General features: G+C 47.8%; 1 protein-coding gene across 8 annotated transcripts in view; it reads right to left on the bottom strand.

Moving 5' to 3' along the window:
- Positions 1 to 17,530, bottom strand: part of LNX1 (ligand of numb-protein X 1) — a 291,491-nt gene that overhangs the window by 181,142 nt on the left and 92,819 nt on the right. The window contains exon 1 of one of the 8 annotated variants that reach the window (XM_063920927.1): positions 7,928 to 8,118. The exons of the other annotated variants lie outside the window; for them this stretch is intronic. Within the exon in view, the coding sequence (XP_063776997.1) occupies positions 7,928 to 8,085 (158 nt within the window). The 5' untranslated portion in view covers positions 8,086 to 8,118. Of the gene's footprint in view, positions 1 to 7,927; positions 8,119 to 17,530 lie in introns of those variants that run through there. 8 annotated transcript variants of the gene reach the window in all.

Here is a 17,530-nt window from a genome sequence, read left to right as displayed (position 1 = left end):
TCAAGGACTTCAGATTTAGAATAGGCCTTACCGAGCCATCCGGCTTCGGTACCACAAATAGAGTGGAATAATACCCCTTTCCTTGTTGTAATAGGGGTACTTTGACTATCACCTGCTGAGCGTACAGCTTGTGAATGGCTTCCAACACCCTCTCCCTTTCGGAAGAGACGGTTGGTAAGGCAGACTTCAGGAAAACGATGAGGAGGATCCGTCTCTAATTCCAACCTGTACCCCTGAGATATTATCTGCAGGATCCAGGGGTCTACCTGCGAGTGAGCCCACTGCGCGCTGTAATTTTTGAGACGGCCCCCCACTGTCCCCGAGTCCGCTTGAGAGGCCCCAGCGTCATGCTGAGGTTTTTGCAGGAGCCGGGGAGGGCTTCTGTTCCTGGGAAGGAGCTGCCTGTTGGTGTCTCTTCCCTCTTCCTCTGCCTCGTGGCAGGTACGACAAGCCCTTTGCTCTCTTATTTTTGTAGGAGCGAAAAGGCTGCGGTTGAAAGGTCGGTGCCTTTCTCTGTTGGGGAGTGACTTGAGGTAAAAAAGTGGATTTCCCGGCAGTAGCCGTGGCCACCAAGTCTGATAGACCAACTCCAAATAACTCCTCCCCTTTATACGGCAAAACCTCCATGTGACGTTTTGAATCCGCATCGCCTGTCCACTGTCGTGTCCATAAGGCTCTTCTGGCTGAAATGGACATAGCACTCACCCGAGATGCCAGTGTGCAAATATCCCTCTGTGCATCACGCATATAGATAAATGCATCCTTTATTTGTTCTAACGACAGTAAAACATTGTCCCTATCTAGGGTATCAATATTTTCAATCAGGGATTCTGACCAAACTACTCCAGCACTGCACATCCAGGCAGTTGCTATAGCTGGTCGTAGTATAACACCTGCATGTGTGTATATATTCTTTTGAATAACTTCCATCTTTCTATCTGATGGATCCTTAAGTGCGGCCGTCTCAGGAGAGGGTAACGCCACTTGTTTGGATAAGCGTGTGAGCGCCTTGTCCACCTTAGGGGGTGTTTCCCAGCGCGCCCTAACCTCTGGCGGGAAAGGGTATAATGCCAATAACTTTTTTGAAATTATCAACTTTTTATCAGGAGCAACCCACGCTTCATCACACACGTCATTTAATTCTTCTGATTCAGGAAAAACTGTTTGTAGTTTTTTCACACCATACATAATACCCTGTTTTACGGTATCTGTAGTATCAGCTAAATGTAACGTCTCCTTCATTGCCAAAATCATATAACGTGTGGCCCTACTGGAAAATACGTTTGAATTTCTACCGTCGTCACTGGAATCAGTGCCCGTGTCTGGGTCTGTGTCGACCGACTGAGGCAAAGGGCGTTTTACAGCCCCTGACGGTGTTTGAGGCGCCTGGACAGGCATTAATTGATTGTCCGACCGCCTCATGTCCTCAACTGACTGTTTAAGGGAAGATAAACCATCACGTAATTCCACAAATAAAGGCATCCATTCTGGTGTCGACCCCCTGGGGGGTGACATCTGCATATTTGGCAATTGCTCCGCCTCCACACCAATATCGTCCTCATACATGTCGACACCACGTACCGACACACACCGCAAACGCACAGGGAATGCTCTAATGAAGACAGGACCCACTAGCCCTTTTGGGGAGACAGAGGGAGAGTCTGCCAGCACACACCACAAAGCGCTATATATACAAGGGATATCCTTATATTAAGTGCTCCCTTATAGCTGCTTTAATATATATATATATAGCCATTAATGTGCCCCCCCTCTCTGTTTTACCCTGTTTCTGTAGTGCAGTGCAGGGGAGAGACCTGGGAGCCGTTCTGACCAGCGGAGCTGTGACAGAAAATGGCGCCGTGTGCTGAGGAGATAGGCCCCGCCCCTTTTTCGGCGGGTTCTTCTCCCGCTATTTTTCCAGTCAGGCAGGGGTTAAATATCTCCATATAGCCCCTATGGGCTATATGTGAGGTATTTTTAGCCTTGTATAAGGTTTATATTTGCCTCTCAGAGCGCCCCCCCCCAGCGCTCTGCACCCTCAGTGACTGCCCAGTGAAGTGTGCTGAGAGGAAAATGGCGCACAGCTGCAGTGCTGTGCGCTACCTTATGAAGACTGAGGAGTCTTCAGCCGCCGGTTTCCGGACCTCTTCACGCTTCAGCATCTGCAAGGGGGTCGGCGGCGCGGCTCCGGGACCGGACTCCACGGCTGGGCCTGTGTTCGATCCCTCTGGAGCTAATGGTGTCCAGTAGCCAAGCAGCAAATCCACTCTGCATGCAGGTGAGTTTACTACTTTCCCCCTAAGTCCCACGTTGCAGTGATCCTGTTGCCAGCAGGACTCACTGTAAAGAAAAAAACCTAAACTAAACTTTCTCTAAGCAGCTCTTTAGGAGAGCCACCTAGATTGCACCCTTCTCGTTCGGGCACAAAATCTAACTGGAGTCTGGAGGAGGGTCATAGGGGGAGGAGCCAGTGCACACCACCTGACCTAGTAAAGCTTTACTTTTTTGTGCCCTGTCTCCTGCGGAGCCGCTATTCCCCATGGTCCTTTCAGGAACCCCAGCATCCACTTAGGACGATAGAGAAAGGCCATTCAAGCCTATACAATTGAGCACGATATAGGAGGTGGAATGCACCTGTCTCAAGTGCAGTGGAGAATGATTTCAACGTTGTGCAAGGTTCTGATGCCCTTTGAACTTGCCACACGTGAAGTCAGTTCAGACACTGCCAGCCTGAGTCAGGTCATTCCCCTCATCAGGCTTTTGCAGAAGAAGCTGGAGGCATTGAAGAAGGAGCTAAAAGGGAGCGATTCCGCTAGGCATGTGGGACTTGTGGATGCAGCCCTTAATTCGCTTAACAAGGATTCACGGGTGGTCAATCTGTTGAAATCAGAGCACTACATTTTGGCCACCGTGCTCGATCCTAGATTTAAAGCCTACCTTGGATCTCTCTTTCCGGCAGACACAGGTCTGCTGGGGTTGAAAGACCTGCTGGTGACAAAATTGTCAAGTCAAGCGGAACGCGACCTGTCAACATCTCCTCCTTCACATTCTCCCGCAACTGGGGGTGCGAGGAAAAGGCTCAGAATTCCGAGCCCACCCGCTGGCGGTGATGCAGGGCAGTCTGGAGCGACTGCTGATGCTGACATCTGGTCCGGACTGAAGGACCTGACAACGATTACGGACATGTCGTCTACTGTCACTGCATATGATTCAACATTGATAGAATGGTGGAGGATTATATGAGTGACCGCATCCAAGTAGGCACGTCACACAGTCCGTACTTATACTGGCAGGAAAAAGAGGCAATTTGGAGGCCCTTGCACAAACTGGCTTTATTCTACCTAAGTTGCCCTCCCACAAGTGTGTACTCCGAAAGAGTGTTTAGTGCCGCCGCTCACCTTGTCAGCAATCGGCGTACGAGGTTACATCCAGAAAATGTGGAGAAGATGATGTTCATTAAAATGAATTATAATCAATTCCTCCGCGGAGACATTGACCAGCAGCAATTGCCTCCACAAAGTACACAGGGAGCTGAGATGGTGGATTCCAGTGGGGACGAATTGATAATCTGTGAGGAGGGGGATGTACACGGTGATATATCGGAGGGTGAAGATGAGGTGGACATCTTGCCTCTGTAGAGCCAGTTTGTGCAAGGAGAGATTAATTGCTTCTTTTTTGGGGGGGGTCCAAACCAACCCGTCATATCAGTCACAGTCGTGTGGCAGACCCTGTCACTGAAATGATGGGTTGGTTAAAGTGTGCATGTCCTGTTTTGTTTATACAACATAAGGGTGGGTGGGAGGGCCCAAGGACAATTCCATCTTGCACCTCTTTTTTCTTTTCTTTTTCTTTGCATCATGTGCTGATTGGGGAGGGTTTTTTGGAAGGGACATCCTGCGTGACACTGCAGTGCCACTCCTAGATGGGCCCGGTGTTTGTGTCGGCCACTAGGGTCGCTAATCTTACTCACACAGTCAGCTACCTCATTGCGCCTCTTTTTTTCTTTGCGTCATGTGCTGTTTGGGGAGGGTTTTTTGGAAGGGACATCCTGCGTGACACTGCAGTGCCACTCCTAGATGGGCCCGGTGTTTGTGTCGGCCACTAGGGTCGCTAATCTTACTCACACAGCTACCTCATTGCGCCTCTTTTTTTCTTTGCGTCATGTGCTGTTTGGGGAGGGTTTTTTGGAAGGGACATCCTGCGTGACACTGCAGTGCCACTCCTAGATGTGCCCGGTGTTTGTGTCGGCCACTAGGGTCGCTAATCTTACTCACACAGCTACCTCATTGCGCCTCTTTTTTTCTTTGCGTCATGTGCTGTTTGGGGAGGGTTTTTTGGAAGGGCCATCCTGCGTGACACTGCAGTGCCACTCCTAGATGGGCCCGGTGTTTGTGTCGGCCACTAGGGTCGCTAATCTTACTCACACAGCTACCTCATTGCGCCTCTTTTTTTCTTTGCGTCATGTGCTGTTTGGGGAGGGTTTTTTGGAAGGGACATCCTGCGTGACACTGCAGTGCCACTCCTAGATGGGCCCGGTGTTTGTGTCGGCCACTAGGGTCGCTAATCTTACTCACACAGTCAGCTACCTCATTGCGCCTCTTTTTTTCTTTGCGTCATGTGCTGTTTGGGGAGGGTTTTTTGGAAGGGCCATCCTGCGTGACACTGCAGTGCCACTCCTAGATGGGCCCGGTGTTTGTGTCGGCCACTAGGGTCGCTAATCTTACTCACACAGCTACCTCATTGCGCCTCTTTTTTTCTTTGCGTCATGTGCTGTTTGGGGAGGGTTTTTTGGAAGGGCCATCCTGCGTGACACTGCAGTGCCACTCCTAGATGGGCCCGGTGTTTGTGTCGGCCACTAGGGTCGCTAATCTTACTCACACAGCTACCTCATTGCGCCTCTTTTTTTCTTTGCGTCATGTGCTGTTTGGGGAGGGTTTTTTGGAAGGGACATCCTGCGTGACACTGCAGTGCCACTCCTAGATGGGCCCGGTGTTTGTGTCGGCCACTAGGGTCGCTTATCTTACTCACACAGCGACCTCGGTGCAAATTTTAGGACTAAAAATAATATTGTGAGGTGTGAGGTATTCAGAATAGACTGAAAATGAGTGTAAATTATGGTTTTTGAGGTTAATAATACTTTGGGATCAAAATGACCCCCAAATTCTATGATTTAAGCTGTTTTTTAGTGTTTTTGGAAAAAAACACCCGAATCCAAAACACACCCGAATCCGACAAAAAAAATTCGGTGAGGTTTTGCCAAAACGCGTTCGAACCCAAAACACGGCCGCGGAACCGAACCCAAAACCAAAACACAAAACCCGAAAAATTTCAGGCGCTCATCTCTAGTGTGTATATATATATATATATATATATATATCCTGATGAAATGGTTCAAGTATAAGCTCTGAAACGTTGACTAAAACTCTGGGAGTTTGAGTCTTTCTTCAAAGTCGTCTGAGTGCCGCCTCATGCCATTTATATACTGTTAGAATCTATGGTTCTGTTTCCAGGAGGGCACCGACGCAGGCTATGCACTTCAAAGATGGAGCGCTGGCTAACACCACATGTATATATATATATATATATATATATATGTATGATAAAGAAGTTGCTTCCAACATATATATATATATATATATATATATATAAAAGATAAAGAAGTTGCTTCCAATATAAATAGACCAGACCAGACGAAACGCGTTGGTGAATCCTGATACTACTGAATCCTCAGTTAAGCTACTTCTATCCATCTCCATTATTATAATTGCATTCCAAATCTCTTTTTGTCCCTCATCAATTCCGTGTTTTTAATTTTTAATTTCTAACATTTGAATTGCATTTTTTAGTAACCCCATGCTTTTTAATTTGCTTTCAAACTTTTTATGTGCTCTATGTAAATTTTAAACTGTTCTCTTGCCAGTGTAATTCTGATGCTTTTTCATTGTTATGTGCCTAGGGTCCCATCGTGCTAGTATTTAGCACCTTGGATGTTGTAACCCCGTTTTGGCAAGTTATGTGTTTTTATAAGTCTTTTTATATATAAAACATCTTTCTGTTCATAAATAAAGTAAACCCCCTTCTTTTAATTAATATTAGCAGTCCTTTTTATTCTTCTGCCACCATTGGTCGCTCAGATCTTATCCATCACTTCCATAGATATAGATATATTGAGCAATAAGGGAAAGAACTGCAGCACTCAGAGTTTTCAAACAGTGTATTACAGTCACTTCAAGCTTCCAATGTTTTGGGGCTTACCCGTCCAGTGCCGTAACTAGACACTTTAGCGCTGTGTGCAAAAAACAGCATCAGCGCCCCCCCCTATATTTTAAATAGGTCCAGTGTGCGCCATAGGCGAGCGCCAAAAATATAGGGGCGTGGCTTCATGGGGAAGGGGCGTGGTCATGAAATAATACCAATTCATATTACTCTGTACAGTAGTCTCCATTATTCAAATTACAACACATAGTAGTGTCACTTACATACATTACATCAGGTAGAGCATCTTTTACACATTACACCAGTTAGAGCCTCTGTCGCATATTACACCAAGTAGAGCCCATTTTACACATTACTCCAGGTAGAGCCTCTATCACACATTACGCCATGTAGAGCCCCCTTTTATACATTACGGCAGGTAGAGTCCTCTTTTACACATTACAGCAGGTAGAGCTCCCATTTACACATTACCGCAAGTAGAGTTCCCTTTTACATATTATGGCAGGTAGAGTCCCCTTTTACACATTACGGCAGGTAGAGTCCCCTTTTATACATTACGACATCAGAGTCCCCCTTTTTACACATTACGGCAGCAGAGTCCCCCTTTTTATACATTACAGCAACAGAGTCCCCTTTTTACACATTACACAGGCAGAGTCCCCTTTTTACACATTACGGCAGGCCGAGTCCCCTTTTACAAAAAGAGAGAGGGGGTCATTCCGAGTTGATCGCTAGTTGCCGTTGTTCGCTGCGCAGCGATCAGGCTAAAAATCAGCACTTCTGCGAATGCGTATGTGGCGCAATGCACACGCGCGACGTACTTTCACAAAAGCCGATGCAGTTTCACACAAGGTCTAGCGACGCTTTTCAGTCGCACTGCTGGCTGCAGAGTGATTGACAGGAAGCGGGTGTTTCTGGGCGGTAACCGACCGTTTTCCGGGAGTGTGTGTAAAAACGCAGGCGTGACAGATGCAAACGCAGGCGTGCCTGGGGAAACGCGGGCATGGCTGGCCGAACGCAGGGCATGTTTGTGACGTCAAAACAGGAACTAAATAGTCTGAAGTGATCGCAAGCTAGGAGTAGGTCTGGAGCTACTCTGAAACTGCACAATCTTTTTTTGTAGCCGCTCTCCAATCCTTTTGTTCGCACTTCTGCTAAGCTAAGATACACTCCCAGAGGGTGGCGGCTTAGCGTTTGCACGACTGCTAAAAGCAGCTAGCGAGCGAACAACTCGGAATGATGGCCAGAGAGAGAGAAAGTGTTATTCTTAAGTTTGCTCGAAGGCAGCAGCATCCACCGTCCAGCAATCCTCTTGTCCTTCTTGCCCTATGCTTCGCAGCGCAGGGCACTGTGGGTGGGCTGGGAGAGACGTAATCTCTCCCAGAAGACAGGGGCAGAAGAGATGAAGCAGGGAGGTGGGGCGGACAAGCTGCAGTGCTACCCAGCTTTTTGTGAGAGAGGTAGCTGCAGCTGAGTGGCGGTGTGGTGTGGCGTGGGTGATATACATATGCATTGTGTGCCAGGCACCACTGGCACACACCTAGTTACTCCCCTGCCCAGTCCCTACACACACACACACACACACACACACACACACACACACACACACACACACAGCTTGTCCCCTCCAGTGACTACACACACAGCCTGTACACACACACACACACTCCCCTCCAGTCCACACACACACTCACTCTCCCCACTATGTTACCTCCAGGAGAGCAGAGATGGATGCAGACAGACCAAACAGCAAAGTCGGGTGTGTGGCCTAATCACGGACCCGTGGCCACGCCCCCTTTCTGAAAAAAACCCTGATACAGCAAGCACCGATAGGCGGCCTGGGAGAGGAGGAGGCACAGGACCGGACATACGGCAAACTCATCCAGCGTCCTGATCCGCCGCTGCAGCTACAGTAACTTTTACAGACAAACACTGAGCAGCACGGACCTGCAGGTGTTGCCGGCGGTCCTGCGTCCTCAGTGCACATACGCTGCGTGCCAGGCACCGCACACCTAGTTACGGCACTGTACCCGCCCCTTTGTCAAGGTTAACCTTGACAAAGGGGCGGGTAAGACCCGAAACGTTGGAAGCTTGAAGTGAGTGTTTGTAATACACTTTTTGAAGACTCCGGTTCCACAGCTATTTCCCCTATTGCTTTACCTCATCCATTCCTGAGGCACCGGAGCACACTGGACAAGCTGAGGGAGTGCCGGTCCAAGACAGAGTTGTATATATATGTGTGTGTGTGTTTTATATTTTTGTACAGAACTCAATATGAAGAGTAACTTGTGGCTTACTATAATACGATTTCCAAAGTCTGCATTAATGTTCTTCTGGCTGTAAAAGGCCTGAGAGGTAATATTGTACCCCTCAGCCTATAGCAGACCCCAAACATCTGTGTTTCCTCTGCATTTATTTATAGAGGCTGCATGGCTTTTTGAATTACACTGTCATTCCTGCATTGAAGACACTGTATCTGCGCAGTATCACTACAACTGATGAAATATATATATTGCATTTTCGTAAAACTAGATTTTCTTGGAAACTGGCCATAGAAGATTTTAAGTTGCCTGTCTTTTCTATTGACTTATTATATATGGTTTGCCTTTTGTCAGTATTCCAGAAAATGTCCATGTTTGGATTTAAAAAAAATCAGGAAGATCTATCTGTGCATAGGAGAGAAATCTTTCTAAATCTGCAGAAGAGAAAATGAAAGCAATCTGCAACAGGTCCATGGTTGAGTTGGATGGGTCCTCTATGCATTCATTCATTTCTATACCACTACTTGGCATTCAGTGATTGGAAACATGGATATATCTTAACCTCTTAACTGACCACCCCCCCCCCCCCCTAAAAACCGCTCAGAAATTGTGTTTTTTTATTGAAATGAGTGAAATAGGTGACGAACATGAATTTAACCCTATGCAAAATGATTTTAGTAAGAAAAATATTTTTTTATTTTTTATTTTTTTCAAACATCGAAACATTGGTCAGTAACATCGCGACTATCAGAACATCAGTAACATCGCGACCATCGCAATTTTACCTTTTAGAGCCCAGGCAGCTGCAGGGTACACAGGGGCGGGCTGGGGGTTGTTTTACACTTCCCCAGCGGCTATTGTCTGCAGCCGCTGGGGGGAGATCCTGCCATGCTGACGGATCAGCAATGATCGGCAGTACAGCAACACTGTGGGGAGGGTGCAGGGAGGAATTTACCTTTCCTGCCGCAGCTAGCACTATTTATCTGACTGGTCGCATCCTGTGCGACCAGGTCAGATAAGACACTGCCTGTTGTGGTTGCTTCTGATGTGACCATGCCAAGCAAGTGGTTAAAGAACTAAACTCCCGGTAATTACTTAAAATAACAAAACATTTTTTTTTCCCAATATATATTTTATTGAGGTTTAGAAAGTACAAGAGTCAATATCATAAGTAAATATAGATTCCAGCCTAATACAGAAATATATTGCGACATATATTTTCTAATCATGTGGGTATCAGGGCCTAGAAGAAAACCTCATTTTTTACATTTTCTAATATGCAATAGCCAAGCCATAGACGAAGCAGTTACGAGAATTATAAAAGAAAGAGCCACTCCACAAAATATTGCTCGGCAATCAGATATAGAAAACAAAAATACAAACAGTAAACAGCGTAACATACTAATGCGTTCTCCCCAGTGGAGAACGAAAAACTAATAAACTAAAACAAAAAACACAACAGTACCTGCCGGAGCATAGGGACCGCCGACCCATCCATGGAGACATCATCAGTGCGAGAGAAGGTATGTAGACAACGGAGATGCATGGATGAAATGTTGATGGGGGGAAGCGGGAAAGGCTAAGGGAAGTTGCAGCAAGTAGTGGAGCAATGAGGAAGAGGAAAAGGAAGAGGAGAGAGTTATGTATTCACGGAAGAGAGATGGGAGGATCATCAATTAGGAGTTGATGGCCGTACCACGTGGTATATTGGAAACCATGCTTAATAGCCAATTTCGTCAGGGTGGGCAATCGGTTTACAAATCGTCCCCAACATTGAAATAATGTAGGAGTCAGTATCTCTTTATTTAGAGTCGTTTCCAACCAGTCCATCGTAAATAGGAAGAGTAATCTAGAAGTAGCTTGCGACAACGTAGGGGGAGTGTCAGAGATCCACTGTTGGAGTATGGCTTTCCTGCCTACCGCTGAAAGAAGCATTATCAGTTTCATATCCTGAGAGGGGGAGTTCGAGCTGATCTCGGGTATGACCAAAGAGAGCCCAAGAGGCAGTGCATTGAAAGTGTAAACCCAACTCGGTGGCGCCATATGTTTGCAGCTCAGCCCAAAACCCTTGAATAAGGGGGCAATGCCAAAAACAATGCATAAGGTCAGCTACTGGCGCAGAGCATTTCAAGCATTTCGCCAAGTCAGATAAACCCATCAAATGACTCCTCTTTGGGGAGACATAGGCTCTATGCAAAATTTTATAGGACATTTCCTGATATAAGCTAGCCGGGGTGAGTTTAAGGGAAGTTTTAAAACTATCCATCACAGCTTCTGGGGACATGGAGGGAATTTGAGAGGACCATGTTAGTACTTGGGTCAGGTCAGTTTCGGGAATATGTTCTGTGCGAACGCGGGCATAGAGAGATGAGATGGAGCATATCCCGGAGCGCAGGAGCGTATCTAGGCTGTTAAAGTCGGATGCACAAAGATGAGAAAGGACTGAATGTACATATTGTGAGGCTTGAAAAAAGTAGAATCCGTGGCTAGGACTAATATCATATTTGGTTAGCACTTCAGCAAAGGTAAGTGGCTTTTTTCTAGAGTCGAGAAGGTCACCGATTTGTGTAATCCCTGCAGCGTGCCAAGCGGTGAAAGGGTAAGAGGCCTGGCCCCGTTGAAAATGTGGGTTTCCGACTAGGGGAAGAAATAAGGAATAGGTGTACTGTAACTTTAAAGACTTCCTAGATAATCTCCACGCCACAGCAGTGGAGGTTAGGAGTATATTATCCAGAAGAGGGGACGACAAATCAGATTTGGATGCATGTAGGACGGAGCTAAGAGATAGAGGGGAACAGAGTTGGGAATCAATCATTGAATCAGTGAAGATCGATGTATCGTTGAGCCAGTCCGGTGCAAAACGAAGAAGGCATGCTCTATTGTACTGTATACATTTTTCTAATTTATTAATTTAAATTGTAACTGTACTACACTAACTGTGCTAGCCCTCACCTTCTGTTACACTTACTGCTGTGTTAGTAACAACTGCTAACACTTAGGGGGACATTTACTAAGCAGCAGGGCCGTAACTAGGTGTGTGCCGGCGGTGCCTGGCACACAGCGCATGTGCACTGAGGGCGCAGGACCACCGGCAACACCTGCAGGTTCGCACTGCTTGGTGTGTCCGCAGAGGTTTCAGTAAACTGCAGTGCCCATCAGCTGTGGATTGGGACGCCCAGTGAGTTTGCCGTTTTCCGGTCATGTGCATCCTCTGCCAGTCCGCCTATTGTGATGGCTGTATCGTTTTTTTCCGTCAAAGGGGGCGTGGTCACGGGGTTTGTGTGTGATTAAGCCACACCATCCCAACTTTGCCTGCGGCTTGTAGTGTCTGCGTTCCCTCGGCTCTTCTGGAGGTAAGACAGTGGGAACAGGGGAGGATGGGGAGTCTGAGTGTATGTGTGTGGAACAGACTGTGTGTAAGGCAAAGGCTGAGTATGTGTAGGGGACAGGCTGTGTGTGTGTAGGGGACAGGGTGTGTGTGTGTGTGTGTGTGTGTTTAGGGGACAGGCTGTGTGTGTGTGTGCATTGGGGGAGAGACTGTGTGTGTAGGGGCAGACTGTGTGTGTGTGTGTGTGTGTGTGTGTGTGTGTGTGTGTGTAGGGGACAGGCTGAGTGTGTGTAGTGCGTGGATTGGGGGAACAGAGGGGCAAGATATATTAAGCCTGGAGACAGCATAAGGAAGTGATAAACCAGTGATAAGTGCAAGGTGATAAACGCACCAGCCAATCAGCTTCTACCTGTTAATTACATATTGGAGCTGATTGGCTTGTGCATTTATCACCTTGCACTTATCACTGGTTTATCACTTCCTTATGCCTTCTCCAGGTTAATACATCTGCCCCAGAATATCAAGTGAGCGCTTCTGGAATCTATATAGAAACATACCTCCCGACTTTCTTCAGGCTGAAGGAGGGACACACATGCGGCGGAGCAGCGCGCTCCTGAAAAGGGGGCATGGCCTATGAAAGGGGGGTGGCTTCGTGGAAGGACCCGCGATCGCGAGCCATGCCCCCATTTTCATCAATGAGGGTGCATGCCCAGCACTCTGCAAGCTGCTGGCATGCCCCCTCTCCTCCTGTCTTCACTAAATAAATGCTGTGCGTCTAGTCAGGAGCCTCCCAACTGCCTCCCCCCCCACCGCGGGACACTGCGGCCCGCGGGTGGGGACAGCGGGACAGACCAAAAAAAAATCGGGACAGTTGGGAGGTATGTAGAACATTTTTTATTTTTAAAAATATACGAAAAATAGCTCAATATCAATTACATACACATTACATATATATACACAATAAAAATGAATATGTTATAAAAAAACTATTTCCCAACCGTAGATGTATCCGGAAAACAATCGTCCTCTGCTAATGGTTTATTATTGGCCAAGGATCTCGTTAGAGTATTCGCTCAATTCACTGATCATGATACAAATAAAATTAAGGTATCTAAATAAATGCTTAATAACACAGTATTCTTCATCCTCTGACGAAACCACCAATACCACAGGAGCGGAGAAACGCGTAAGGACTTTGCCTTATTGAGCAATTTGTATCCGGACACCTCACTGTATTCCTCTAATACACACGCCAGCTCCTGGTCGGCCCTAGCCTCGCGGACAATCGAGGTACAATACAACAGTGGCGGACTGGAGCAAAGAGCGGTGAGCGGCATTCATCTACTGCTATACGGAGCTTTCAAATAGTGTGCAACAGACACAGGCAGCAACCAGTGGCATCGGAACGGGGGGAGGGGGGCAGCATGCCGCCCAACATGAAACAGGCGCAGGCGCTGGGGAGGAGGAGCGCTTACCTCCAGATCCCCGCGCCGCAGAGACTCCTACTGTAAAAAGTCTGCCGCTGGCGCCGCAGTGGGCTGCCCCCTCTCCTGTCCTGGCTGGTCTTCACCACTGATGCATTACTGGGAGGAGGCGGGGATGTCCCACGCCTCCTCCGAGTAATGCATCAGTGAAGAGTGAAGAGCCGACCAGGATAGGACATGTGACAGCAGGCTCCGGCGCTAGTGGCAGCATTTTTACAGTAGGAGTCTCGCAGTGCGGGGATCCGGAGGTAAGCGCTCCCCACACAGGATGCACAGGTTGAATCAAGGGGGACCACCAAAATTTATATTCTACAATACCTCCCTCAATCAGAAACCATTCCTGCGCCCCTGGTGGCAACAACCGTATAAAGGACAGCGCTGATCTCCCTCTGCCCCTCTACGTGCAGTTCTAGCCTATACGGATACAATCCAGGAGGTGAGTTCAGCGTTGTTTTTACATAGAGCTAAAAAACGCTGTCCCTCCATCAGAACTTACAACTGACATAGAGGAACATAGCAGAGTTAGGTAGAATATTGTGTTATTAAGCATTTATTTGGATACCCTTCATTTATACTACAAGTATCTCCTGCAAATTTTATTTAATTTTTATCACGGACAGTGAATTGAGCTAATACTTGGCCAATAATAAACCATTAGCACAGGGACGATTGTTTTCTGGATACATCTACGGTTGTGAAACAGTTTTTTTTTATAATATATTCATTTTTATTGTATATACATGTAATGTGTATGTAATTGATATTGGGGTCGATTCTATTCGGCAACTTAAGAATAGCGCCGGGAATTAGCTCCCGACGCTATTCAATTCAGCTGCTAGTGACCCGCAATTGTCGGGAATTCTTCTCTCATCCCCGGGGGATGAGAGAAGAAACCCGACAAAAGTGCAGCCTCGCGGCCAGCGCGAGGCTGATTCTGTCGGGAATCAGCATCGCCACGGGTAGTTAAGTCGGAGAATGCCCGTTCTCCCGACAAAACTACCTGTTAAGTCGGCGAGAACGGGACATCGCCAACTTAACTGGAGCTGAATTGAATAGCGTCGGGAGCTAATTCCCGGCGCTATTCTTAAGTTGCCGAATAGAATCGACCCCATTGTGCTATTTTTCGTATATTTTTAAAAATTAAACACATTTTCTATATAGATTCCAGAAGCGCTCCCTTGATATTCTATATCATCTGTTTTTACCTCTAGTAATTTTTGTCACTACAGTGGTGACATTTGGGAGCTGCTTAGTAGCACTTTTAGTTCTACTGAGAAACCCAACAGAATTGGTGGTTATATAAGCGCTAGGGATTGTTTGTTTGCGGATTGTGGGAACAGACTGCGTGTAGGGGACTGGCTGAGTGTGTGTGTGTAGGGGACTGGCTGAGTGTGTGTGTGTAGGGGACTGGCTGAGTGTGTGTGTGTAGGGGACAGGCTGAGTGTGTGTGTGTGTAGGGGACTGGCTGAGTGTGTGTGTGTGTAGGGGACTGGCTGAGTGTGTGTGTGTGTGTAGGGGACTGGCTGAGTGTGTGTGTGTAGGTGACAGGCTGAGTGTGTGTGTGTGTAGGGGACAGGCTGAGTGTGTGTGTGTGTGTGTGTGTGTAGGGGACAGGCTGAGTGTGTGTGTGTGTGTGTGTGTGTGTAGGGGACAGGCTGAGTGTGTGTGTGTGTGTAGGGGACAGGCTGAGTGTGTGTGTGTAGGGGACAGGCTGAGTGTGTGTGTGTGTAGGGGACTGGCTGAGTGTGTGTGTGTGTGTAGGGGACTGGCTGAGTGTGTGTGTGTGTGTAGGTGACAGGCTGAGTGTGTGTGTGTGTGTGTGTGTAGGGGACTGGCTGAGTGTGTGTGTGTGTGTAGGGGACTGGCTGAGTGTGTGTGTGTGTGTGTAGGTGACAGGCTGAGTGTGTGTGTGTGTGTAGGGGACAGGCTGAGTGTGTGTGTGTGTGTGTGTGTAGGGGACAGGCTGAGTGTGTGTGTGTGTGTGTGTGTGTGTGTGTGTGTGTGTAGGGGACAGGCTGAGTGTGTGTGTGTGTGTGTGTGTGTAGGGGACAGGCTGAGTGTATGTATGCATTGGGGGAACAGACTGGGTGCGTAGGGGACAGGCTGTGTGTGTGTGTACAGGGCCGGAGCTTCCACTAGGCAGCTTTAGGCAGTTGCCTAGGGGCGCCGGGACCTGAGGGGGCGGCCTGCTACAGCTGCCTGAAAAAGGTAGCGTGGTCCTATCTTACACAGCTGCTGCAATCCTCCCAGGACTCGTATCTTACAGTAGCCGTGACTGCTAAGCTCCTGTATTGCAGCCTCCAGCTCCACCTCCACCTGGCACAGGCAGTAACTGTGACAGCTCCTGGAGTCCTGGCTGGGGGTGACATGCAGCACTGCTCTTCATTTCAGACTTTTTCACAGACTACTCAGTCCCAACTCTGCATCACAGCCTGCAGGTAGTGGCTGCACAGTGTACTCTCTGCATTTGAGTCCACTGAGGGGGGGGGGGGGGGAAGGAGATGAGCAGCAGGTATGCACACAGTTTGGGGGGGGGGGGGGGGTGAGCAGCAGCATGCATACAGATGGTGGGGGGGATAGGACAGCAGACTTTTAACAGAGTGGGGGGGGGGTGAGAGTAGCAGGCACCCACACAGACTGGGGGGATGGGGAGAAGAGAGCAGCCATGCAACAAACTGGGGGTGGGGGAGAGCCGCAGCATGCCTTTCATCTGAAGGGTGGGTAGGGGGAAGGGGCAGTAGGCAGAAGTTTTGCCTAGGATGCCGAGAAACCTTGCACCGGCCCTGTGTGTGTAGTGGACAGGCTGTGTGTAGGGGACAGGCTGTGCGTGTCTGTGTGTGTGTGCATGCATTGGGGGAACAGACTGTGTGTGTAGGTGACAGGCTGCCGTAATGTGTAAAAGGGCACTCTACCTGGCGTAATGTGTAAAAGTGAGCTCTAGCTGCTGTAATATTTAAAAGGGGACTCCACCTACCGTAATATGTAAAAGGAGGCTCTACCTGCCTTAATGTGTAAAAGGAGGCTCTACCTGGCGTAATGTGTAAAAGGGGCTCTAGCTGGAGTAATGTGTGTAAGTGGCGCTACTGTGCGGCATAATTTGAATAATGGAGACTACTGTACAGCGTAATATTAATTAGTATTATTCTGTGGCCACGACCCTTCCTCATGAAGACACGTCCCTATTTTGCCACGCGCACTAGCCCTATTTTAAATATGGGGGGGCTCCAATGCAGTTTCTTGCACACAGCGCTAAAATGTCTAGTTACGGCACTGCTAGTGATAAGAGCGGAGAAATGAGCCAGTGGAGAAGTTGCCCCATCAACCAATCAGCAGCTCTGTATCATTTAATAGTATGCATGGGCATCTTCTCCACTGGCTCACTTCTCCGCCCTTATCCCTGCTTAGTAAATGTCCCCCATAGTTACTATTTTTCACTAAGTAGAGACTTAGGGGTAGATTTGCTTTTTAAGGTATTTTTCCATTGGTTTGGCAAACTGCTCATTTACTAAAGGTCACACCAACGAAAAACTGACCAAATTACCAACTTTAGAATACATCAGAACATTGGCTCACTATCGATATTTTTTTAGCAACAAGAATATAAATCCTAGATTTACTATTCGTCAGGTTAGCCGCACAAATAATACTCTGACTGGCAAGTTTATGTGAAGCACTGCAGTTTGGGGCTGGTTGCAGTTATTGTAGGGGAACCCCACACTGTGTGTCTCTCTGCTATATAGTCAGCTGCCCTGGCTGATTCAGCCTAGTGTTGGTTATTGGAAAATATGGGGGACCCCATGTTCTTTTCTCTCCCTATTTTCCAATACCAGCCTTTGGCTCAGAGGCCTGGGGCTAGCTAATGAATTGTATAGACATCACCAGCTCTTGACTGAGATTTATTGGCCTTTTGCGCGGACCTGCCGTGGACGGCTTTCACGACCCCACGTGTCATGCAGCAGGTTAATGCACAGTTGATCCGATGCTGCTTCCTAAGATGCAGCTCAGATCAGTAATCATGCAGGGGGAAGGACGCCTCCTATTGTATTACCATAATAGCGCTTTCGCTGCTTTTTCGATGTAAGCAGAAGTGAATAGCAACTCCGTCCACATCTGTACCAGGCACGTGAGTGATGCTACTGGGATGAGCCCCTGGGGGTGGTAATTAAGCTTTGCTAATGAGAACATATATGATAGCCCTATATTATCAGGAGGTCAGTGGTCATACCCCTGAGGAAGTTGTT

Source organism: Pseudophryne corroboree, chromosome 1, assembly GCF_028390025.1.
Source record: "Pseudophryne corroboree isolate aPseCor3 chromosome 1, aPseCor3.hap2, whole genome shotgun sequence".
Classification (NCBI taxonomy): domain Eukaryota; kingdom Metazoa; phylum Chordata; class Amphibia; order Anura; family Myobatrachidae; genus Pseudophryne; species Pseudophryne corroboree.
The sequence above is the reverse complement of the archived record's forward strand: the minus strand, read 5'-3'. Positions and strand labels throughout refer to the sequence as shown.